The 25,455-nt window shown below is 36.4% G+C and overlaps 2 protein-coding genes and 1 long non-coding RNA gene across 6 annotated transcripts in view; 1 reads left to right on the top strand and 2 right to left on the bottom strand.

The window, feature by feature from the left end:
* Window positions 1–15,153, bottom strand: part of LOC110837813 (uncharacterized) — a 31,723-nt gene extending 16,570 nt beyond the window's left edge. Inside the window, exons 1-9 of the mRNA XM_087354124.1 lie at window positions 14,856–15,153; window positions 13,174–13,244; window positions 10,290–10,926; window positions 9,452–9,519; window positions 8,593–8,716; window positions 6,917–7,054; window positions 6,355–6,416; window positions 4,503–5,248; window positions 3,800–3,852 (exon numbers count right to left, since the gene is read on the bottom strand). Coding sequence (XP_087210250.1) covers window positions 3,800–3,852; window positions 4,503–5,248; window positions 6,355–6,416; window positions 6,917–7,054; window positions 8,593–8,716; window positions 9,452–9,519; window positions 10,290–10,926; window positions 13,174–13,244; window positions 14,856–14,987 — 2,031 coding nt within the window. The 5' untranslated portion in view covers window positions 14,988–15,153. The remainder of the gene's footprint in view (window positions 1–3,799; window positions 3,853–4,502; window positions 5,249–6,354; window positions 6,417–6,916; window positions 7,055–8,592; window positions 8,717–9,451; window positions 9,520–10,289; window positions 10,927–13,173; window positions 13,245–14,855) is intronic.
* A 22-nt stretch (window positions 15,154–15,175) lies between these two features.
* LOC147873010 (uncharacterized) lies at window positions 15,176–19,547 on the top strand. Its single transcript, XR_015536378.1, has 2 exons — window positions 15,176–15,302; window positions 16,610–19,547. It is a non-coding gene; the product is annotated as an uncharacterized LOC147873010 (long non-coding RNA).
* Window positions 18,198–25,442, bottom strand: ProRS-m (prolyl-tRNA synthetase 2-like protein, mitochondrial). 4 transcript variants are annotated; one of them, XM_022080333.2, is made up of 8 exons: window positions 25,290–25,439; window positions 23,431–23,681; window positions 22,527–22,704; window positions 22,352–22,425; window positions 21,915–22,176; window positions 21,044–21,228; window positions 20,743–20,958; window positions 18,198–18,502 (listed from the first exon to the last, which is right to left on the bottom strand). In XM_022080333.2, the coding sequence occupies exons 2-8, from the start codon at window positions 23,587–23,589 to the stop codon at window positions 18,209–18,211; spliced, it is 1,368 nt and encodes a 455-aa protein (XP_021936025.2). In that variant the 5' UTR covers window positions 23,590–23,681; window positions 25,290–25,439; the 3' UTR covers window positions 18,198–18,208. The 4 variants fall into 4 exon arrangements, with proteins under 4 accessions (XP_021936025.2, XP_021936023.2, XP_021936024.2 ...); XM_022080331.2 differs by having other exon boundaries at window positions 25,145–25,439; XM_022080332.2 differs by lacking the exon at window positions 25,290–25,439 and adding an exon at window positions 24,996–25,138.
* Between the last annotated feature and the right edge of the window lie 13 nt (window positions 25,443–25,455).

Here is a 25,455-nt window from a genome sequence, read left to right on the forward strand (position 1 = left end):
AACAATGAATGCAATAAAGTAAACACCAATGATAATTATAACCTCAAAGAATGCAATAAAAATACCAACTTAATAAACAAAACCAATATCAATGCTGCATCTATTCCACACCAAATAACTATTATACTGTTACCATACTCAGTCTTCTGAAATTAGACATAAAACTTACTGCACCCAAATTTACAGGGTGTAAACAACTTACCAAAAACTGGCTTTTTACATTACCATGTACAACATATGAATTATTTTCCTTGATATTATGCATTTAATTTTGGCCATGCTCTGCACTGTACTTTTAAACTGCTGAATCATATGTTCATACTATAGACTTACATAATTATAATGTGTCACAACCAAGAAAAATGTCTATACTGTAGAATACATTTCTTTTCTGTTGTTACAATATACAATTAAGACCATCAGGATCTACAGAATGCTGACTTAAGAATTCATTTCAACTTCAAGACTTGTTACTTTTGCAATACCAAAGACAATCTGCACACAAGTATAAAGTAGAGGACATGAATTAATCTATTATAGACCTCATGCAAACAGAATCAGTACTCAATAGTACTCCATGTCATTAGGTGTTTCTGTTGCCAACTACCTTAAGTGAAAACACTGGGTTATTAGACCATCAATACTTTATACAGCTGAAAATATATTTCACAATTAATTTACTTTCACTTCACATTGCACCTCTGCCTAATCCTAATAAAAGCAAAAACTGTCTCAAGTGCAACAGTTGGAGCTAATCATGTGCTCAATATGCCGGGAATGTCAAAACACCCTGATTCCTCACAATTATTTCTGAAAACTTTCTGTACATTACTTATGATACATATCATGAAACTAAGAGGACTGCAGTAAATGCCACTGCATAAGAAATGGTATATCTTTAATAATCTAATTTTTTCAATGGCCACAAATTCTGTATTTTTATTGAATTTTAATGAAATATTGACTGTGAGCATGAATACAATGTTTATACTATTTAAGGGGAACCAAAAATGTTTATTACTTATGCTAATCAAAAAAAATATAAATAAAAGAAATTAATAACTGCAAATCACATTACCTTAAAACATTTTCTTGATATGATATATCTCAATATACTCATCCACACACAAGGCCACTTTACAGTTGAGACAATGATACTGTTTCTCATGTATTCCTATGTTTGGAAGACAAAACATAACTTTGTTGGTTCTGACTTCTTTTGTGACAGCTGTCAACCTCTTTACTATGCTGTCATAAACATGGGAAGTCAGCATAGGAATTTGTCACTTAATGCTTTTTAGATTTATTTATGAACAAACCCTGCACTAAACTCACCCTAAATTTAAAATGATCGACCTTGCTGAATATATTCTGTCAACTATCACTACATTCAACATTGTCACATTTAATATCCTATGGAATATCTTTCTGTGAGGTACCTATGTAACAGCTGGTGCTTCTCAGAAAAAGAGACTTTTGCAGTCTAGATCTCTCTTCATGCCAACTGGTCTTACTTCATCAGTATGGAATGTAGAGATCATTGCTACAGTTCTCTTCTTGCTGCACTTCACAATACACAGCACCACCATGTTATACCATAATTTAACTTTTCTTAAATTTTTCTCTCAATCTCTCTGTCCAATTTTAGAGTCTCTGCACAATGTCTTTTGTAACTAAGAATTTAGTGAGAGCTGGGAAACTGTAAAATTGTCCATCCAGACTGTGTATCTCTTAATAAGGAAGGGTATTGCTAATTTAAACATTATGACAGATGTTTTATTAATGTCACTGCTGATCACTGTACTTAAATTCATTCCCTGTATATACGAATGGCCCCACAGACAGTTCTAGAAACATACAAATGAAATATGTGAGGACTTTAGAGAAAGGAAATGTTTGAAAGCGTCAATTCCACAGAACTTATCTACAGATACATTCTTTGAGGTAATTATAGGATTTCAAATTCAAAAATTAAATGGTCATGGGGATGATTTATTTTAAAACATTTCAAGGAATTTTCATACTTGACTTTCAGGCTGTTGTTTGTGAAATGTTTTGTGTGGCAACTTTGCACTTAACCCTGAGTGTGGGGTTTCCACAGAGTGGAGACAGTGGTTGGGAACAATGGGGTGGCAGGTAGATTGCTGCCTTCCCCACTCAAGCAGCACAGAATGAGTTTTGCACTGGAAAAAATATGATCAAAATGCATTTTGTTACAGCTATGAAACTGAATGATTGGTTCAAAACTCCAAAAAGGAACAGAAAAATAATAAGACTATGAGAAAGCTTAACCAGAATGCTTATGTATATATCTACAATATTTTATTTACAAAAGTACACAAACGAGGATATGAAAAAATATATAATTTAAATTAGAAACAAACAGAAAATTTTAACATTTCCCCTATTCATTTGTCTTCAGATGAACTCCAGAATTCTGCATCTGTACTCATATAATCAAAACTCTATCCTAAGTAAAAAATCATGCTGTCAATTGCTTCATCCATTAAGTCTTCTTGTTTCCAATATTCCTCTTCCATATTCTTCTGGTGGAAGCAACAGTTTTGCCATTTTCCTTTCAAGTAATCAGCAAATACTTGTTCACATAAAAGTGTGTTTGCTTCAAATTCATAGATCTGCATTCTTCTATTACTGTATTTTTGATGTCTCCCAAAACCAATTAAATAAAACTTAAATTGGGATGTGAGGAAGGTGCAGTGAATCACATCTATTGAATAATAAGAAGAAGGTGTTTCAGATACAAATTAACGCAACTTTTTCTTCTTTTTTATGGATGTGTGCATTTTTAGTTTTGCACTATGTTATAAAAGTATAAGAATTTCAGTCAGAGTAACATAAATACATTTTGTCAGTGAATGTACCAAACACTGATAAGGAATTCCCTCTTTTCATCACAGCTCAACTGAGACATAGGCAGTGTTTATATTTCCCCTCACCAGCTAAACTTATTATTAGCAGCCTGGTAGTATGAATAGAAGGACTATATTATGCCCTAGCACACAAGCAGAGACCAGCAGTGACTTGCATTCTAAAGTACTGGTATGACAGGCAACCCTCCACTTTGCATATGTATACTGGAGAGTTCAGCACTAATTTGTCATAATATAGGAACCTGTAAATTGATATGAATTGATCCAAAGAAATGGCATGACCAAATATGGGCATGGTTACCAGTTGATTGTGTGAAAAGTACAACCTTAATCTTGGTTGAGTTATGCTCATCACACTGAACAGCGATGTATATTTAATTTTATGCAATGGACTTTCCATTCATTCACCCATGATCCTTTATAAAATAAGTTTCCTTTGAAATATTCACATTCCAGAGAATAATGATTTTTTTATACTTCAATGAATCCAATACATTCCTTGCTAAAAACTGGTTAAAAATGTCAATAATTTCAGTCATACACTATGTACGTACGGTAACTACTGTAAACATTTCCCTTCTGCCAACACAATTTACATACAAATCTGTACTAACACTGCTTCCACTAGAATCACTACCAACATCTTGATCATTAATAATTAAATTCTATCATTAGTACTTTTATCTGAATCCATCACAGTATTATTTCAATCTGAAAGATCTTCTTCAGTATTTAATAATGTAGTCATTTCACTGTCTATCGAGCACCTCTGCTTTGATGGTGAACTTCAAACAATGAAGATTAGACTAAAGCAGTACCACAAACTACTGACAACATACATGAATGAAACAAATTAAAATGAATCTTTGACTGTGACTGTGCTTTTGGAAGCAGTATATAGACGTCACCTGACTAAAATGCGAGTGTTCTATAAATGAATGTCTTGGAGTGTCTGTAAATTCTGTTGGTCAAGAAGTTAAATTGTTCTTTCTATTGACACAAACTTCACAATCTGTTCTGTCTAAAATATTTTAAAGATGGAAGCACCATAGATAAGTTTATTCATAGTGCTGCCATACAGGGCTTTCAAAATTGCAAGGACAAAAGTAAGAAGTCAAAATATACTTTAATGCAAAAAGTATGAGAATAACGTATATCAAAAGGAGAATCTAATATCCTTTCACACCATATAAAGTGTGATGAAATATTTTAAAAAGTCACCCAAACTTAAAATTATATACAAGTCATTTGCATGTTGTGAGTAGAGTCATTGTCCTATGGCACATTATGTGGCGAGCTGCAAGTAAACTTGACCTCCCATGTTAAAGGGTTAATGAGATGATCAAGTGTTTGCACACAATGCAGAGTAGGATCAACAGACTCCATACACAATGCGGATCTGGATCAACAGCCTGTAAAAGAGTGTCTGGACCAAATTCAAAAGGGGCCAAAGTGAGATTTAAATTTTCATAGCAAGAAGTACGAAGATTACTGTCTTCCTTAGAACTGACAGTGTTCATACACAGTGCAGAAGAGACAAAGAGTTTATATACACAGGATACAAACTGAACTGTAGCTCCTACATGATGAGGGCCCTAGATTAAGATTGGCTGTCTAAAGGCTCAGGGGTTTGCTGTGCTGGGCAAATGCGGGAATGTCTCTTGAGGTGTTCCCGTAGTGTGAAGCGCCTCTTGCACACCAGGCACTGGAATGGTCTCTCCCCAGTGTGTGTGCGAGTATGTCTGTTCAGGCTCTCCTTTTGAGAAAACTGCTTGTTGCACACCTGGCAGCAGTATGGTTTTTCTCCAGTGTGGGTTCGTGAGTGCTTCAGTAGCTTGTCATTGCGAGAAAAATCCTTCCCACACACTTGACAAGTATATGGTTTCTCCCCTGTGTGCATGCGAACATGTTCCTGAAGCTTGTCATTGCGGGAGAACTGTTCCCCACACACAGTACAGCGGTACGGCTTCTCCCCTGTGTGTATTCGACAATGTTTCTTAAGGTCCCAGTCAGAAGAAAACACCTTGCTGCATACCGGGCACTGGAACGTCTTATCTGTGTGGATCCGCAAATGGGTCTTTAGTGTGCCATTGTCAGTGAATTGCTTGTTGCACATGGTGCAATGGAAAGGCCTTTCCCCTGTGTGGATCCGGAAGTGTCTCTTCAGATGTGTGCTATCAATGAATCGCTTGCTGCACAGCGCACAGTGGAATGGTTTGTCTCCTGTATGGGTCATAATGTGGTTCTTTAGTTTACCCTTTGATGAGAACTGCTTACTGCACAGAACACAAATATTTTCTCCAGTCTGTGTCTGCTTGACTGCAGTCCCATTGGAGGTGCTGGATTGCTTGTCCCCACTGCATAGAAAAAAACAAACATTAGTAGACCAAATTATCACAAGATAGGGCCAAATGGTAGATCTTTGGATCAGAAGTATTAACAGAAGATGAGGAAGAAAGGTACAGGAAGCCCAATACAAACCAGACCTACATTTTATAAGGTCCATCCCAATTTTCCAAACAAATTTGGTAGGCCAGCCATAATAGTACAGAATACCAATGTTGCAGAATCTATATATTATTTGCACTTAATACACCCCTTAAAAAAAATTCAGCCTGATCTAATCTGTGGCCAAATGTGGATTTTTCTAAGGGAAATAGAAAATGTACATCTAAACTGGAGCAAAAAATATTTTTTACTTCACTTGAACAAGCATTAAGGATCTACTGGTGCATGTCAAAACACTATATGAGCAAACAAATGAGACATAATTAACTGGTCACTGTAAAGATATACCCTAGGGTCTTCACGGACTGTTACTGAAAGGATTACTGCAAGTACGGCAGTAGTTAAGTCCACCAAGGATGCAGAAAACTTTCAAACTTCATTCTCTTGGACTGAGTTCATTTAATGTGGCTCATATAGGCATTGCACAAATTTGCACACTTCACCAAATACCACTATGGTGACCAAATTGATATCTTATATATCATACTTATTGCAGCTCAACTGGCAAACTAAATTGTAAAGTATTAACAAAGGGGAAATAAAAAAACATAAAAATGGCATTAATATTCCTGGAAAACTCAAGTACACAAAACGTACAACATTAAAGAAATGAGAGACGAACACAACAATTTCCATTTTGCTGTTAATCAGTCTACCAGTTACTGCACATACCAGTGAATAACTGGTTATTGAAAAATAAAGCCACCTGCTGTTGCTACTAGCCAATGGAATGGAAATGACTCTAATAACCACTGCTTCAGTTACTGAATAACCAATGGCACTGATTTTTAATTATGAGTCATCAGTTCACTGTGATTAATATACTGCTCATTTCTACTCAGGATAAGGACACTCTTTCTCAAAGCAGTAATAGACCCGTGGTTCCTTGAACCTCATGATTAGCTGAATGACTATTAGCTACTAAAGAAGAGCTCTATTGCAAGGAGTTAGTTACCTGTAGTTACATGGCTCACACTTCTCACTACTCCCCAATTTATTTTCATTCTGTGGTTCTTCCTGCAAAACAGAAATGGCATCACATAATGAAATCAGGTGTGGTGTTATCTTTAATTACTTACCATAATGACTCTAAATATTAGGCAAAGAAACAGAAAAATATAAATTTCAAAACTGAGTCTTGGATGCATAAGGAAACTGGCCAATGGCGATAAAAACTTATATTTTCCACTACATCTCACCAGTAACTTTCTGATACCCATGACAGATGACAAACATTTTATGGGATGCCTCAAATTAATAGTTAAAGTTTCAATGCAGTGTCTAAGTTTTGAAAATAAAACATTATTTACACAGGAAGAAAAACAAAAATCTAGAACAGTTAATTTAATATGAAATAATTAGGGGGTGGTTTTAGAAAGCTTTGGGCTATTAGAAATTCTTCTTATGGCTCGCATCAAATACTAATAAATAAAAATATTTGGTGCAACTCAACAGTGTGGAGGGAAACACAAAAGTAAACTGTAATAAGATGCTCCATTTTCTGAAAACTGGCCCACCTCTATTTCACACTTGACTTCAACAAACGAGAATGGATCAGAAAGATCTTCTTTTGTATCAGCCTGCTGAATGTCACTATCAGATGGATTTGTTTCATCTTCTGAATATGGCTCTGCTTTAATTGCATCCATGCTGCACTGCAAACATTACATCATAATTCAGACTCCACATACGCCTGGGATGACATTTTTAAACATAGAACCCGGGATACTCGAAAAAGATACACCATGTCTATTTAATAAAAATTATGAATAGTGCACAAGGTTTCAATTTTGTATCAGCTTTCTAAGAAGCAGATCATCAATTTTGAGAGCCAATCCAAATTCAGATTCAAGAGGCAATGACATAATAGAAAGAGAGAAATTAGTGTCAAGCCATGTATATTTTCAGTACTATTTAATTTGGCATGTTTTGCAATATCAAATATATACAATAATATACTAAATGAAGTAAAGCATTTTCATATTATCAAAGATAGTTGTTGAGAAATATAACAAAAGTATTTATTACCACTGCCCAAAGAACATTGGTATTACAGATGTATGAAATAACTGAGATGAAAGAGAAACTTGACATGCAACCTTTAATTAATTAGCTGCCAATCCACAGCTGTTTTGAGTCATTTTAAAACTACTGTATATTCATGTGATTCGAAAGAGTTACTTCTATAAAGCACAGCATGATTGTATTTAAATGTGTCAAAACTGTACAAAGTTCTAATTTTAGTTCTCTGTGCTGTGTGGGACAAAGTTCTCCAATATATCAGATGTAATGGTCATATTCATTAAAGATCAACTAAAATTTAAAATCAATTGTAAATGCCCATCCTGAAATCCTTTACCAGAATACAAAGCAAATTCATGATATGTGATTTCATTTTAAACTTTCTATATTCTATCAAATGTTGCATAGGAAAACAATGAACTTCAAAATAAAACATATTTATTTTTTCTTAAAAGTGATGTTCTTATATGAACATTACTTATCAAGAAAAGAACCCTGAGAAAAAGAAAGGTTCTAAACGTTGCTTTCGATGTGTATAATTTATTAAAGTCCAACAAGTTACACAAGGCAGCATAAATTTTTCTTAGTTCAACAAATTTTAAATTGTAAGCATTGTAAACGTAACCTGTGTGGCTAACCAAAGATGGCTTGCGCTTAATACAAATGACAATGTTGACAGGTGCTGCGTTTTAAAATCAACTATAATTAAATAAACTATAATATCTGCTGTAAAGATAATTAACTTTTGTTATTTAAATAGCCAATTCTCTAATGTTTGTGATACCTGGTCACACAAGTATTTATATCGCAGCACAAAATATAAGTTCAGATTGATCTTTTGATAACCGCGGTTACGAACCTACTACATAACCCGAAATACTATTATGACCTAATTTCCCAAAGCATTATTTCTTTTCACACGGTACAGTGAACACCATGTAAAGAATTTCTCGAGTCTGACAGATTACAGATGTCAAATATGTTCTGATTGCATTTAATTAATCACTAGTAATCGAAGATGTCTTACATATATTTCATTAGGTTCATTACAAATACAGATCACCTATATGTACACATTTGTTACAAATTCGAAAAGTTATTTCATTCAAGCTTACATGATGTGGTTACCCAAACGAAAAACGTAATTGCATTTCATTTACAGAACACATACAATGTAATCGGAACTACATCTGCGGAACGTGGCCATACTGTGGGCACAGAAAATTAACTTTCCTTTCCTAAGAGTAAATGAGTTTCTTTGGCAACTAGCGACATCTTTCGCGAGTACTAACTTACTCAAGGAAGGCGAAGGTTCATCACAGAATTAATAAAGGTCTTTCGCCAGTCCGTGTTTGGGCCAACATAATCCAATCGCCTTCAACTGCCATCTCCCTCTCGATATTATCCTCCTATCTACGTCTAGGCCTCCCCAGCGGGGTCATCCCCTTAGGCTTCCCGACCAATAGCTGGTGCAATCCTCTAGCCCCTTCCATGCGCGCTGCATGCCCCACTTATTTCATTCTTCTTAATTCCAAGCTGAAAATACACAGCTGACATGGAATTTGAATGGCTAGCTAGAACTAGAGTTTTTTTTAGTCAGGGTCTGTTAGTTCTTACAGTAAACTAATGAAGAGACAATAGGTAGTGAAGAAAACCATATGCAGAATGAAGAGAAACTTCAAACCACAGAGCTTCATCAGCTGTGCCTCTACAATTACATGACATCAGCTTTCAAATTATCTGCAGATCCCAAATCAGCATTTGGAACAAGTCAGTGTACAAAACACCAAGTTACATTATTTAATTATGCTATTTCAACTGCTGAGGTTGTACAGTAACAAATGAGATAGGAAGATCATGAAGATTATGAAACAAGCACAGTATCACCAAGGTACCAGACAGAGTAATACCGCCAGTTCATCCAGCTCAATAATAATAAATAGTATTCATATTTTATCTCATATATCTGTCATAAAAGTACCTAGAAGGCAGTCTTACTAAAATGATCAGCTATCACAGATATGCAGTACCTGCTGGGGCCCACAAATGTGAAAAGTCCAACAGAGTAATTATTACTACTACATCCGTCATTTCTTACCTGAAAACAAAACAGTTAGCCTCTGAAACATTGCAGTCAAAATCTACTACAGATAATAGGAAATGTCTACAGCAAAACTTTACTTCATATCAGCCCGATGGTAGAAACCTTCAGTACATACAGCAATTGCTTGTCAGTCACTCCCAGATATATTACAAAAACAATATTACACATCAATAGTCTTAAGTCATTAAACAATTCTCTCAATAACAGTTCATCAGCGGGAACAATGTATGAGAGAATGTGTAATCATGAATTCATATTCCCTATAGCTGTAGAACTTGTAACCATTTGACCACTAGTTATCTATTCAAATAGATATCCCCCATCCACATCTGCCTAGTATGTGGTGCTAATTCACTTGGATCCTCAAACGACATGACCACATGAATTTTGTAATTTATACTCAAAATGTGCTTTTCCCTGGTTCGGGAAGAAAGTGGCTAGCTCAAATTATTTGAGCTTGTAGGCAGTTTCCACACAGGAAAAAGTCACTCTGCGTTGAGCAACGTTCATACAGTACAAACTGCATTGTACCACACAGGAAAACAACACTCGGCCACAATCATTGTGACACAATTTCTAAACATGTTTTCTTGAAAAATTGTACTGCTGTTTCACACAAAACTATGTGTACAACACTGCAGCAGTATTAATGAGAAAAGCTTCATGCCATATCTATGCAATGTGTTGATCTTATTATGAAACTAGGAAAATGACACGGAAATTATTGTCTCATACATAACCAAGACTGTTCTCAGAGAGGTTTACTGACAACTAATATTCTCACGTGCACAAGACATACGAAAGTGTCTCTTGAAATGCTCCCGACGAATAAACGTCTTACTGCATACAGCGCATTCGAAGGGTCTCTCTCCGCTGTGTGTGCGCGAGTGCCGCTGCAAGCCCTCCTTCAGCGAAAATTGTTTCCTGCATACATCACATTGAAACGGTTTCTCCCCAGTGTGGGTTATAGAATGCTTCCGTAGGTAATCATTTCGAGAAAACTGTCTTCCGCAAATAATGCAACGATACGGCTTCTCGCCCGTGTGAATGCGGTAATGCTTTCCCAGGTCCCACTCAGATGAGAACACTTTGCAACATACAGAACACTGGTAAGACTGGTCTGTGTGGATGCGGGAGTGTGTTTTTAAGATGCTGTTGTCTGTGAACTGCTTCTTGCACACGATGCACTGAAATGGTCTTTCTCCAGAATGAACGCGGGAATGTCTCCTTAAATGCTCACGATCGATAAATCGTTTGCCGCACTCCTCACAGTGAAATGGCTTTTCTCCCGTGTGGATCATCATGTGCTTCCTCAGTTTGCTTCTGGAGGAGAACTGCTTCCTGCACACATTGCAGGCAGTGTCTCCAGCCAAAGCTAGTGTGCCTGCACTGGAAGCACAGCTACAATAAACAAAATGAAATTTATTTAACTCTGAGCAGGACAAATGTATACAATAATCCAGATTGGGAAAAAGTATTGATAACACCAGTGTTGATCTTTCAAGTCCAATTACTTATATGAAATCATATAGCATGACAATGCCTGATAAATGAAGGAATCTAAAAAACATTTTTGTGGTGTCTTTACTCTTAGTATGGACATCACTTGATAAGAGGCCATATTACTTTGCTCTTTATTTCCCATTATACATAATATCATAATTAAACTTTGAAAGAAGGAGCAATAAATAATGCCACTTAAGTAGGGATGGATTTATGGAGGAGCAACCAGAGGGCAGTTGCCCAGCACCTCCATAAACTCCAAGTTCTTTTATGGCAAAAAGCATCCAGCAGACTGATGACATGATACTTAATTATCATTTATTTATAAGTAATTGCAATATGGCCTAAATTTGTTGTTACTGATAGGGGCCTCTACATTCCGTGTACCCCAGATCCTCTGTAAATCCAAGCCTGTACTTAGGGCAAAATACATAATTTTTATTGGACTAATTTATATGGAGATTTCATTTCTAATAAAATTAAACAAAAATGTACACAGCAATTTCACATGGCATATCTTTGTCTTCAGTCAGTGATTTTTCAGGTTACAGCTACAAAAATATGTGTTCAGTTTCAAATGAGAATGTCAGAGAAACATTTGGAACCATATATGGATGAGATCTGGGTTTGGAGCTTCTACCACTTTGTTAAAAAGAATATTGCAAAACACCAAAAAAGCTACTCCAGTCATTTACAAGCAACCTTAAAACACTTTACTTATCAGTTTAGTATAGCTAAACATGCAAGATACAAGCATGTGGTAATCAGAATTCAATTACTTGCAGTTTTTGACAACAGGATACTCAAATTGGTAAAAATGTAGATAAAATCATTAAAGTGAAATTTGTGTATGAGGTCTGTGATACAATGAATGCGGCAAATGAAGAATATAATGATGTACAAGACTTAATTTGTATCATATACAACGTGTTCACCAATAACGCTGAACGCAACTACCATATCATGTTTCCAGTTGGAACTAAATGATCCACTACCAAATGCTACAGGATTTTCCCAATACAAGTCAATTATTGCTCCATAAACACAATAAAATCAACTTATATTTCTTACAGAAGTTCCTGCCATGTGTTAGGAATCAAAATTTATGTTCAACTTTATCAGTGAACATACTGTATACATCAAGAACTAGCTTATATATACACCATGAGTACCATCTCCTGACTTTTAAATTTTTCTGGACATTTAATTTTATCTTTTAAATCTTCTCTACTCAGTCCATCAATTCACAAGAGTATAGCTGCACGTTCTGTTTTGTCTTGCCTTTAAAGTACTTTCAGTTGTAGTCCATAAATAAGAATGTTAACCAAAAATGTTCAGATAGAGTATAGACGTGTTTAAAGATTAATTATAATGATCAGTTTCATGACTCACTACAGCCACTGTCTTTTACATATGCAGAAAAGTTAAATAGTGGCCGCAAACTCCAGTGTTTCCATATACACTAGCATTTCCAGTCATTCTCAAAAGAATGTGAAACAAGAAATTAAGGGAGTAAATTTTTTTACCTTATATCTGATAAGTGATTATCCAATTCAAGTGGAAACATCTTAGAGAAGTGAAGAAGAAGAAGATAAAGTCTGGAAATTCTAATGCAGAAGAAATATATTGTAGTCCAAGTAATCACCATAATATATAATAATATTATATATTGTCTCCATATGAATGGAACCATTTAAGGAAAACTACATACCACATCTCATTTCTATAACAAGCAATTTACCATACATTTCTAGATATTACACAGGAATTCTATGATGAGCTTGTCTCGTGAGCTCTATCACTTATGTCAAGTGATGGCTGCATCTTCAAATCATTACAAGCTTGTATTTCTTTCAGTGTCAAGAGCGGAAATTTCCAGTGAAACTGTGTATGTGTTAGATATTTTATTTCAATTGAATTTGATAACCAGAAGGGACTTCTGCAAATCAGAACAAAGCTGGCCTGTAAATGACTCTTCAGTAGGAAAAGAAGAAGAATAGGCAGTGGATAGATCCTGAAGATTAAAAATATGGTGCAAGCAGTTGATATCTATGCACTGTCTTCATGCCTGGAAAAAACTGTGAGCCAACTTAATAAAAAAATTGCATGATGACTATAGTAAGAAGAGATAAACATTATACATACCTGTAGCCATAAAGTTCAAGATGTTCCCCATTTTCATCATTACTTGGCTGATATTCTTCAGCTAAACCTTCCTGTAACAAAGAAGAATAAGCTGCTACTATATGTCATTTGAATAAAAATTTTCTTGGATGTTATCCATCGTCTAGTAAATAAAATATAAAACGTAAAACGTTTCAGAGATGGGGCTCTATCTATCTATCTCCGAAACGTCGTTTTATGTTTTATATTCTATTTACTAGACGATGGATAATATCCAAGAAAATTTTTATTCAAATGACTCATCACTATCGTCAAGAACTTTCAGATTTGATATGCTACTATATGACTTACAACACAAGTAAAATATGTCAAGAGTACTGATCTCACAGTGTCCAACAGAACAACATCCAGTATTCTGCAAACTGCAAAGTAAAACAATAGTATGTATTTATGAAATGAACCAGTCTTTTCACTGTTATGGTCAGAACAGATCAGCTTAATGAACAGAGCCTTGTAACTATGAATTCTTTTGATTAAATGCTCAAGAAATAAAATGTATGATAACGTTTTACATTCAAGTTGAGTTTTAACCTCTACTAACCATGAAACATAGCTTATGTACAGCTACAAATAGTTTTCCTGTTGGACTCAAGGTCCAAGAAACCCCTACTGTCACTAATGTTGCATCGTCATTAGCTTTAATAATAATTATTCAGAAATGACAAATTACCATTGAATATGGCAAAATATAAATTTTATTTTAATATGCACAAACTACTTTAGTTATTATTTTAAATTTTCTCCTGCAACAGCTTATATGTCTCACAATTTTTATCTGGAAAACTTACAAAAATAATTTGAACTCCTCTACTTTAATAGCTTGTAACTAATACAATAACAATTTGTATTAGTAGAATGTACATCTTTTGTTTTTAAAGTCAATGGCTTTAGTGAGAGCACTGAACAGAATGTTCTTTTACCACTGATGGAATATCAGGTTTGAATAAATGGGTTTGTACCAACTAGTAACAAATTAAATACTTTCGCGGGCCAGATTACAAGTGGTCGCAGGCCACCAGTTGTACCATGCTGATATAATGGAACAACACTGTTCAAAGTCTGGTACAATGGGAAAAAAAACAGTGATAATATAAATTTGTTTTTATTTTTTTAACAAAGCTGGAGTCAGTGATCATGTCATCATGGATAATGACATCATTACTTACACAGATTGCAGGAATATGTGCAGTTGTTTATGTAAGTTGCCTGATACTGCTGGCCAATTTCAACCAAAATTGAAATGGTTTGACAAATTCCCCAGTAACTCATTTCATGAAAATCCACGCACCCATTACTGAATTGTTATACAAACAGAAGGACAAAGTTACTTTTAATAGGCATTCCGCAAGGATGAAAACGTACCTAAATAAAAACAAGGCCAGATTTCTGTTTAAAACTTTCTCCATGCATATGATCAGGAAAATCCAAAACTTTACTTTTGTCACAAGCTGCAGAAAATCCATAAATATGGAAAAAATTAAGTTTATTCCAGGCCATGCCACCTTACACTACTGGCAGCAGTTAAACTGTAAGAATGTTCAAATTTTGTATGACTTGCACAAATACATGTAAGGAATGTAGCCACTAACCAGCTACAGCTCAGGGTGGTTACACTAATGTCTCAAAAGAACAACATGGCCCACCTCTACTTCACACTTCACTTCAACAAAACTCATTGGTTCTGCCTCCTCTTGTTTCATGTCAATGTGCTGAATGTCAACGTCATATGGATTAGTTTCTTCTTCTGAATCAGGCTCCACCTTGATACCATCCATTTTGTACTGCGAAACAGTAGCTATCTTTATTTTCGTTGGTACAAAGACACAAAATAATAAACCATTATCAATTTACAAATCATTGCATATATACAGAGACTTCCTCGAATGACCGAATCGAGTATCCCCGGCCTTGATAAAAACATGCTGAAACCAGCTGCTAGCGGCTTACACGTCATACGGGCTACCCACACAGCCCGTTACTGCGCAGCTCGAGAGAACAGTACATGACGGTGTTCTTGACCCAAAACATACGTTTTTCACTGATGAAGCCTGGATCCATCTGAGTGGATATAGCAATACTCAAAACAACAGGTATTGGAGCGATATTAATCCGAGATAGACTTTTGAAATGCCCCTTCACGATCAGAAGATTGGTGTGTGGTATGTCATTACTGCTTCACGAATAGTAGGACCCATATTTCTTTTAAAACACTATTAATTCCGAGCATTATGTCAGTGACATTCTTTGGCCCCTTTTGAGAGCATTACGGAATAAGAAATGACATGGTTGTTTTATGCAAGATGGTGCTACAGCACACGCTGACGCTTATTCCATTAATGTTTTAAACGAAGTGTTTGAAGGCAGGTTGATAAGACGCGGATTGTGGCCTGCAAGGTCTAAAAGACAAAATGTATTCAAATAATCTCCTCAAATTGGATGAACTTAAGTAAAACATTCGTGATGCAATTACATCTGTCGATGTCAGTGAACTGAAACTAGTGTCAAACAATCTTTTCAAGAGACCTTGAAGCGTGTTTAAGAGCTGAAGGGAAACATTTTGAGCATCTACTGTGATGGTGATCTTTTAAACAAAGTATTTACTTTCAGAAATGCACATACGTGTTTATAATGCGCGGCATTTTAAGCGCGAGGCGGCATTAATTTACCTTGGCAAATGATCCGGGCGTTTCGCACGCACAAGAAGACGGCAAAAGAGTCAGGCAATTCGGTCGTTCGAGGAAGACTCGGTATCTAATTTAATTCCTCGGATTTATGCTGCATCAAAGAGTAAACAACATAAGTCTTGAACTTAAGACTATGTTTACACAATAATTCTAGCAGTTCTTCGTAATTTACAACACCCTTCCGAAAGTGTCATCCCCAATTTCGAATATGCTCAGGTCTGATTTTCTGTCAAGCCATGCATGGTCATGAACTAATAGCCGTAATATAGTTACTAATATTTTATATATTTGGGGAAAGACCCCTTTATCATTTGCACTTTTTAAAGAGGTCACATAGAAACATGTCATTTAACAGGCAGCTCCGATACCGCACATTTGTTTGGAATATAACTTTAAAACACAATTGGTACGCATTACCAAAGAAAACTTAGTACAATTGGCAAAACCTTTCAAGGTACCAACCTACGCATTGAAGATCCGGTTGTAGAAGCAACAGACTTGAATAAACAATATGCAGAACTTCAAAACCAATAATAAAAATGCTCCTACATATTTACCTGTTGAAGTAGAATAAGTCGAGTTATATATGTTTAAAATAATAGGTAGAATTCCAATGTTTGAAATACGTGCAGCCATCTGATATGAACTGCCACCTTGATTCTTTATACGTTCTAATAATAAAATATAAAATGCTTGAAATGTGTTATTTTCAGTTTTCCATGCGGTAGGACCAGGCGGGATGTTTTGTGACCGACCAACTAACCGAAAGCTAAGGGCGAAGTCCTGCACAAGCGCCAGACATTGTCCCCTGCTAGGTAACACCGTTTCTGCTGGAGCTTCGACTATTTAAACTAGGGTTTGTTGCTGCTGATGAGAGGTTATCCTGTCAGGCAACGTTTCCTTTGTGCAAAGGATTTTGGTTGCTTGGTTCTCTGGGGTTTGAACCTAGAGGGGTTGGGATCGCTTCGGCTGAACGCCTCTGCATCTTGGGGGGGGATCACTTCAGCTGAAGGCCTCCGTGATTGGGGATAGCAGGCTGTGCCCCTCTTGAATTTTACCCTGGCATTTGACTTACATCTGAGAAAAAGCACAGAAAACCTCAGTCAAGGTAGCCAAGTAGACAGACCACTCATTGCACTGACTTGGCTGTCTTTTCAGGGACAGCCTCAGCTGGCCTGCTGGACATCAATTACCACCAGATGCCCATGGGTGACCTCTGTCAGCCCTTGGTCGGTACAGGTGCCTCCTGAGTTTTCAGACTAAGGGGCTCCCTATACCAGCTAAGTTTGAGTCAAAGGTATCAGTCAGTGCTCTGATGTGGTCAGTGAAGAGCAGGATCCCAAAATCCTCATGAATTTGTCCGTTACTAACGTACGTACCAAGACACTTGCATTGCAACACTTGCAGCTGACCTCCAGATCACTCATGCGTAATCAGTATTAGGACGGATGAGCTGCTTCTAGAACAGCACGCCGTTTCTGACGGATAGGCCACTAGTGAACAAGGTAGATGTTTATCACACGAAACACCACTCAGGTTTCAGATGAAGATTTCTATACATACCCTGAGGAATGGCACAGACATTGAAGTATCACTCAAAGAACTGATGGGAAGTCCAGCCATGTTTGTCGACCCCACAGTAGTATTCAATTTGACCAGAAAACAAAAAGCTACAAAAATTGAATGAAATTATTTGACAAGACAACCCACTTTCTAAAATTGTGAAACTTATTCCTGATTCATCACTTTATGGAATTCCTGTAATATTTTACCAGTGAGTGTATACCCAAGGGTCACTGGAGTTCAAATGGTGCATTACTGTTTTTTTATGCAAACATCAAAGAGTTAACTCAAACAAACCTTATGGTTTACATCTCGCATGCTATTTTCAGCTGTGATGAAACCAATACAAGCAATAGGAAAGGCATAAAATTACCTGTCCTTTTACAAACATTTTAATATGCAAAACTTAAGATTAACCATACACTTTTAAAAAAATCCTATAGATGGACAAGTATTCATATATTTTCAAGATATGTTGTCCAAACCAAAATGAAGATGGAAGCAGTGCATGAGGCATCTCAATGGAAACTACCAAAGGATTACTGATGATCTCCAGTGTTGTTTTGCTGTGTGCCAAGTTTCAGGGGATACAATTCTGCATGGTACAACAACTTGGATCATTAAAATTCCTGGTTTCTCGAACCATTCACAGGGAAAGTGGATTCAAAAGGACGTCTCATCTTCACTAGATTGCTGGTAGCTGTGAACTAGAGAGGACTAGAGCAAAATCACAAAACATCAAACACTTTCTATTTATTGAGAAGGCATTCTTTCAAGTATGGAATCATGTCAGTCTTGTTGATGCTGGTCTCCTTGTCCATCAGAGTGTGATAAACTTCCAACTCAGGCGTGGGTTGCAATGCCTTCCGGCCTATCACAACAATCAATGGATAACCGACTTTCTGTGCCTCAAACAGGCGTTTGCCAATAGTCATATTGCACCTGTTGTCGATTATTAAATCATCCCTGAAACAGTCTACAGAGTTCAGCTTGTGGTAGAGTTCTTCTGCTAAGTGAGCCACTGCACTTTCCTTACTTCCTTCCTGTAAACAACAGTCAAGACAACCAATGAATACAGAACTAAGGACATTCAATTAAAGTAATTAGGCTTCGGTAGAATATAACGAGGAATTTAATTAATTATGCCATTAGCTGGATATGTACCTCAGAAAAAGAGAGTTTTAGTACAGAAAATCTTGATACAAGTGACCACATGGAAATCAAAATATAAATGGCAGAAAATTATTACAACTGGATTTAACAAAACAGATTTTTGTAATGTGGACTGGATTTAAATGGTGTTACTGAGCTCAACTGTCAAGCATACAAACAAGCGTAACAGGAACATCGATATAAGACAACATGACGTTGTAACCCTTCAACTCCGGCATCCATACCTGGCACAGACCTCAGTTTTATCTAAGACGCCAGCCTCTGTACATGGAAAAGATCAGGTATCTGTCTGTAGAATTCTGCAAGACAACTGAAACTGTGAACTTACTTGAAATTTAATATCAACCTCATGTCTGGAGAAATATAAATTTTGTGATAAGAATTCACAAAACTTAAATTATGCTCCTTTGTGTGTTAATGAAGCTATTAACATGATAATTCATGATCAATTATAGTGTTTATGTAGTGGCATTAATAACTTTGATGGTACAAGGACATAACAATATATTAGATATGACTCAAACTGCACTACAAAATGTCTTCCTTAATCGTTGCAGTCTACAAAATGTACACATAGTGATGTTCTAACCTGTCCATATAGACCGTTAAAAAGCTAGTTCACTGGTATGGCATAAAATTGCTTTGTCAATGTAAATTCTAAAATGAATTATAAACTGTATTTCTCCAGAATTTTCTCCAAATTGTGAGACAATATTTATAAGATGTTTTAAAACAGAAACAATGTTAGTATGTATGACTTAAATCACCATTTATTGCAACAACTCCCATGGATTCCCATCCTTTCAAGGGCCACACTCAACCTTTCTTATCATCAAGTTGTGGGCCACTGAATTATAAATGAGGATAACTTATTGAAACTACATGTTAAATCAATAAAAATTATATGCAAACAGATTCACATATTACTTAGTTATTTTCTTTAAGAAATACTTAGATTTGTTATTTTTATTAACTATTCACTTACAAACAAGCAAAAATTTAAACTTACATGGTAACAATTTTATCATGCAGGGTGGAAAATATTACAAAACTGTATCCAGGCTGCACAGAACACATCAGTGCCATGCCGACTGACAGCATCAGGACCACATAATTCATTTTGAGTTGTTTTCATATGTTTAGGGTCATCAGGAATCATATTTAACTTATACAAGATGAATACTGCTACTTTTATAGCTTATTATTTGCAATGGGCCATTCCCCTAGTTGGGAATTCAAATCTCCCCATCCACAGGGTAGGACGCCATGGCTGCTGTCACTGAAGGGTTACATGATAAAAGCAAAATTTCAATTGCTACGATTACATAACAAGAATGACTACACAACAAATCAGCAGGAAGAACAGAAAGAGAGAAAAACCAGCAAGGAGATGTGATGACTGCTTCTGCAATGTTTCTCGGTGATTTCAGAATAGGCCCTAACCAAAACATAACTTACTATCCACTTTTACCACTAATGAGCATTATTTACAATGCATTATGCCAGATGTATTTCTTCCCCATAGGGCTATCTTCAGTGACTCTAGGTTTGGTTCAACCTTACATGTTAATAATAAATGAGTTGGTAAGACTTTGACTCAAAATTTTATAAATATGCTGACTATACTGATCATTCACTAGTATAATAAAAATGGAAGTTCACCACCAACATGAAGAGCTAATCACCTCACCACAGACTAAAACAATCATCTAATCCATGTGACAAAAAATGCAACTACAAAACACTTCAAATCACTGGAAGATACGACCGAAAAAACTATAACAATATTCTAAGATACAAGGTAGCACAATGGCTGATGCTAGGTGCATACTGTATTTTAGCTTATATTTGCCTTACATTAATTGATTTTAATGTGTAATAGAACTTAATTGTGACATTTTAAAATTTTTAAGATATATTTTAACATGTAAAGTTAAACCAAACACAGAGCCATTGGGGATAGCCCCAAAGAGCTTAAATGCATCTGGCATAGCGACATGCAACTACATGGTATGAAGAATAGGTCCTAGTAAATTAACCCATGCAGAAGAAGGATTGGATAGGAACCAATGGTAGTTTTTGGTATGATCAGTGCTGCCAGTTACCTGACCTTTGGTGGAATGATGCACACAGTGTATGGGGCGAGAGCAATGGGCCACCTTATTTGATCTGGCAGGGAGAGCACCTCAACACTAGCAGCTAGAATGCGTGTCATACCCAGGCCATAGCTTCCCATCTGCAGGAAGTCTGATTTTCCTGTTGCTGTTGTAAACTTGGCCTTCAGGGGCAGTGAGTACTTTGTTCCAAGGAGGAAGGTGTGGCCAACCTGAAAAAATCACAACAACTTACCACAGCTATCCTGAAACTACTGCAAATAAATCAGCTGTTAAATGGGTGTGACACACCATTACCTCAATTCCAGGTCTGCACTGTAGAAAGCTGTGACCACATGCTGGACAGTCATGTGTGACACTATTCTCTGCACTGGTCCCGTAACCACAAGATTCACAGGTAAGTAGCTGTGTTTCTCCAGTAGTGGCTAGGAAGTGATACTCATGGGAGATGGACCCGCCCATGATCCCAGCGGCAGCTGAAACTGCATAGAACAGTGAGACACAAACTGCAACAGCTTACAATACCAGCATATAAAATCAATCTTAAAAATATTTCTGACTGGCTTCAAGATGATATTACTTAAGTTGGCAGGATTCCTGTATTAGATGATGGTAAAATATAAGCCACTGAATTTAAATAAACATGTCATTCTGATGTGAGATGTCAAAGCAAGATTGTGTTTATTGTCATCCATGACTTTTCACTTAAAAAAGACACATGTTAAATAACAGTATTCATGCACCAAGTTTTGTTTCAAACTAGGCAGAACTGTTACACAGAGTGCAATATCTTGGGGAAACTCTCCTCTGTTCAGGAACACCAACTCTACAATCACCAAAGTTCTCAAAAATGTGAAAAAATTGTTATTTATTTTTAATTTCCTTGTCTTCTGTTCCTGTTTAATATATTAAGATAATATTTTATCATCATCCCTAACATATCAGCAGTGCATAAACCCATCAGTTACTGACACATATATAGAAATAAAATAACTACAAGCTTTCAAATCTAATGCAGCATACAAATAAAACCACTCTACTCCTGTTATTTATTTAATAAGCCACAGAATCAGGAAATTGCATTTATGCTGTCAATGTGTTAACACCCTGACCAGCAAGTTAGTGGGGGCTAAAAAACAAGCTGCCAACTACAACTAATTTGCCTCACCTCTGAGATATTGAATACCTATTCTCCTGAATATGTTCTCATAAGCTTCACTCACTGCCTTGTAAGTCTCACTGGCTGCTTCCTGAGACACATCAAAAGTATACAGATCCTTCATTATAAACTCCTTTCCACGAAGTAGCCCAAATCTTGGTCTCATCTCATCCCGAAACTTGTTGGACACTTGGTAAAGACGCAGGGGAAATTGTCGGTAGGACAGCTGTGGTACTGATGCTATTAGATCTGTCACTGCTTCTTCATGTGTCTGCAATATATGGACAGTGGGTGTATAACCTCACCCCCCAAGTGCCTACATGGCGCACAGAGGGGCAGCTTTACCCTTTTACCTCCACTCCCTCTTTATATACAGTGCAGTAAAGGAAACAAAATGTGAAGAATGAACAAATATGGCTCACTTTAAAATATTTCTGGTTACCTACTGGACTAAGCACAAACTCCTTGTCATGGCGGTCCTTCAATGTAAAGAGCTCTTCCCCCACATCTTCCCAGCGACCTGTAACAATACAATTCCTCATGTTGTCTCACCGATTCAGTAACTCAATGTAACTCAAAGTAATGTCAATAATTTCCAAAATCCACATGTTGCAATCTGACCTGTAGTTTTCCATAGCTCTCCAGGGGTCAGAAGGGGCAGCATCAGTTTCTGTGCATCGATCTTACTCATTTCATCATCTACAATGCTTATCAACTTTTGCAAGGAACGTTCACTGAGTGGAAGCATGTGGAATGCCCCAGCGCTTGCCTGACGAATCACACCCAAATCTAGCATCAGCTGCAGCACAAGAACAGTGGCTGCAGTCAACAATGACACCATTCCCAACACAAACATGCAGTTTAGTGCAAATACAATAACAATGTTTTTTTTACATGCACATGAAAATCATTGCATTGCACCAATATATTTTGACATGATTTTATTTTGTTTATTGGAAAAACTAAAGGATTAATGTAGCTTCACATCAAACTGTTTAGCACATACCTCCAATGTCAAATTTTGTAAACACCTGTCAAGTGTGAGCCTAATTATTTCAGGCAATCACACAGACAGATAATCACAAAAAACACATGCCACACAACATTTATAAATGTGTATAAACAAACTTGTATGTCAACAAATGCCAAGCCACTCTTACTTCACTTTGTAGAATTATACTCCTCACCTAACATCATTTGAGTGATCAAATCAAAGGATGAGAATGTTGACACAAGCTAGACATGCAGCATGCATTGAGGCCATAAGAAATTTTTTTAAAAAAAAATTGGTTAAAACACCTGTATGGGAGAGAGCAAGGGTGAGGCTGAACAGGTATGAAAATAATACAAGAATGGAAATCAGAGAATTATGGTGGGAAGACATGGATGGTAATCAAGTGGCTCAGGAAAAGGTACAATTATGAATATCATAAACTACTCAGATTCCATCTCTTGTCTAACAAGTGCTCAGGGAAGACCATGCACAGTAGAAGTGGGTTCTAAGGCATGAAACAAACAATCCCACCTTCTGGCTCTTTGAAAGACAGTCTTCATTCTTCACCTTGTTGTCTTTTGGAACAACATTCTGAGGCTGAAAAAGCTTTGACACATAATTCACTTTTCTGTGTGTTCCCCTGGTGATCTTCTTCATCAAAACCATGCTCCTATGTCGCGCAGGCAACATGACACTTAGGGATGCATGCGGTTCTAACAGTGACTGGAATAAGACACTCAGTTCTTCCTTTCAGGAACCAAAGGGACCCATAAGGTCAACAGCTGTAACAAATATGCTGCAGGCTAGACTTTGGATTTAAAAGTTTAAAGGTATGCCACTGTAACACATCTGGACTCCCTGTAAGCTGCGACATGTGACACATGGCCATTAAAGGTAAACTTTTGTACCATAACGAGGTTTTTGAATACACTTTGAAGACAGTGACAGTCCCTGTTTTTAATTAGAATACTGACATGTGTTTGAGCAACATTATTTGATAGACAAAGAATTAAATTTATACAAAATAGTTTCGGTTTTCTGCTTTCTTGAATCTAATAGGTCTGTCACCAATTTCATAAACTCATAAGTATACATGCTACAACCTCCAGACCAGTACTTCAAATCCATGTTAATATTATGCTCTCACCAATATTTATTTCTCCTAGTAGCCTTTCCCTTGATACTTACAGACCAAAATTTATATGCATTTCTCATTTCCCTGAAGTTTGCTATAGGCTTTGGCCATTTCATTATCTTTGCAAAATTGGGTTCAGCATAATAATTATGAAGTTACATTGCAACTGTCACTAGTCTCTACTTTCATCTCTCTTCAGTCAAATTATCTTTCTACATACATTCTTTTCAAATTCTCTCTCCACCCAGAAACAGAAACCAAATGTCACACCCACATTTAAAAAAATCATACTATTCAGTTGAGAGTAAATTAGTGATAACTTTAATTATACTGTATTGGTTCCTGATATTCATTATTAAAATCATGCCATACAATAGGCACACTTTACTAAATATGATATTTGTAATATTTTTGTTTTTCTTGTAATTCCATTTCCTTTTAGTTGACCCATCATAATTCATTGTATTAATTTTAATTTATCCCCCAAGAACTACCACCTTGACAAAATACATGTTGCAAGTAGGAAGGCCTGGAAGATCTTATTATCCTGAGAGCTATGCTGGTGGAGTATAACCTGCCAGTAGGGTCACCCAAGCCAAAGGACAGGAGTCGGACTAAATATAATCCACCAGTCCCCCAAGTTGAGGGCTGGACATTGTGCTAATGATTCCACCCCATTAAAGTTTCTTATAAAAAAGCTCAATATAAAGAGGTGGCAGAGGTTCTTAAAGAACTGCAGAGCAGCAGTTTAATTTGGTCTATCATTTCCAAGCACTCTAATTTTGCTAAAGTAAATATTAATATTGTTATGTAAATTTGTGCCGTATTCAGTAGACGAGGCAAAAATATAGTGATTTTAACCCAGATAACTAAATTTATGGAAAGTTCAAGCAGTGCTCCTCCCTATCTACACTAAACAAAGCCAACTTAACCTGACCCAAAATAAAACATGAAAACATACCGCTAAATAAGGGCATCGACTGTGGCAAAACAGGCGTTTTAACCTCGAGGAGCGCAACCCAGAACAAAATAAAAACTAGAATTCGGAGGGCACCCGTACACATGAACGCATATATTGTTGCAAGTTATGCCAAACAAAAAGTAAATTACCCAAAAACTACCACGTCTGATAAGACGAGAATTCTCTAATATTCATATGCCCGTGGTTACAATAATCCCCGTGTTCCAGTTGTTTTGTGAATATGTTGAACATAACCTCCACGTGGAATAAGTTCCAAATATCTTAAATGTATACTTGAATTCTCTCTCAGTTGTTACGGTTGTTATATGTCGAAGTTAATTTTATATTACTGTCACAAGCAGTACTCAAAAGTTATTTTCGTATATTTCACTGCAGGCATCGGTATCACATAGAGCACAAAATCAAATTATAAACCATTACGGACTATTTGATTTCGTCA

The sequence above is a fragment of the Zootermopsis nevadensis genome, unplaced genomic scaffold, assembly GCF_977971745.1.
Source record: "Zootermopsis nevadensis isolate Lab colony 2312 unplaced genomic scaffold, Znev_1.0 Znev_ptg000022l, whole genome shotgun sequence".
Taxonomy (NCBI): domain Eukaryota; kingdom Metazoa; phylum Arthropoda; class Insecta; order Blattodea; family Termopsidae; genus Zootermopsis; species Zootermopsis nevadensis.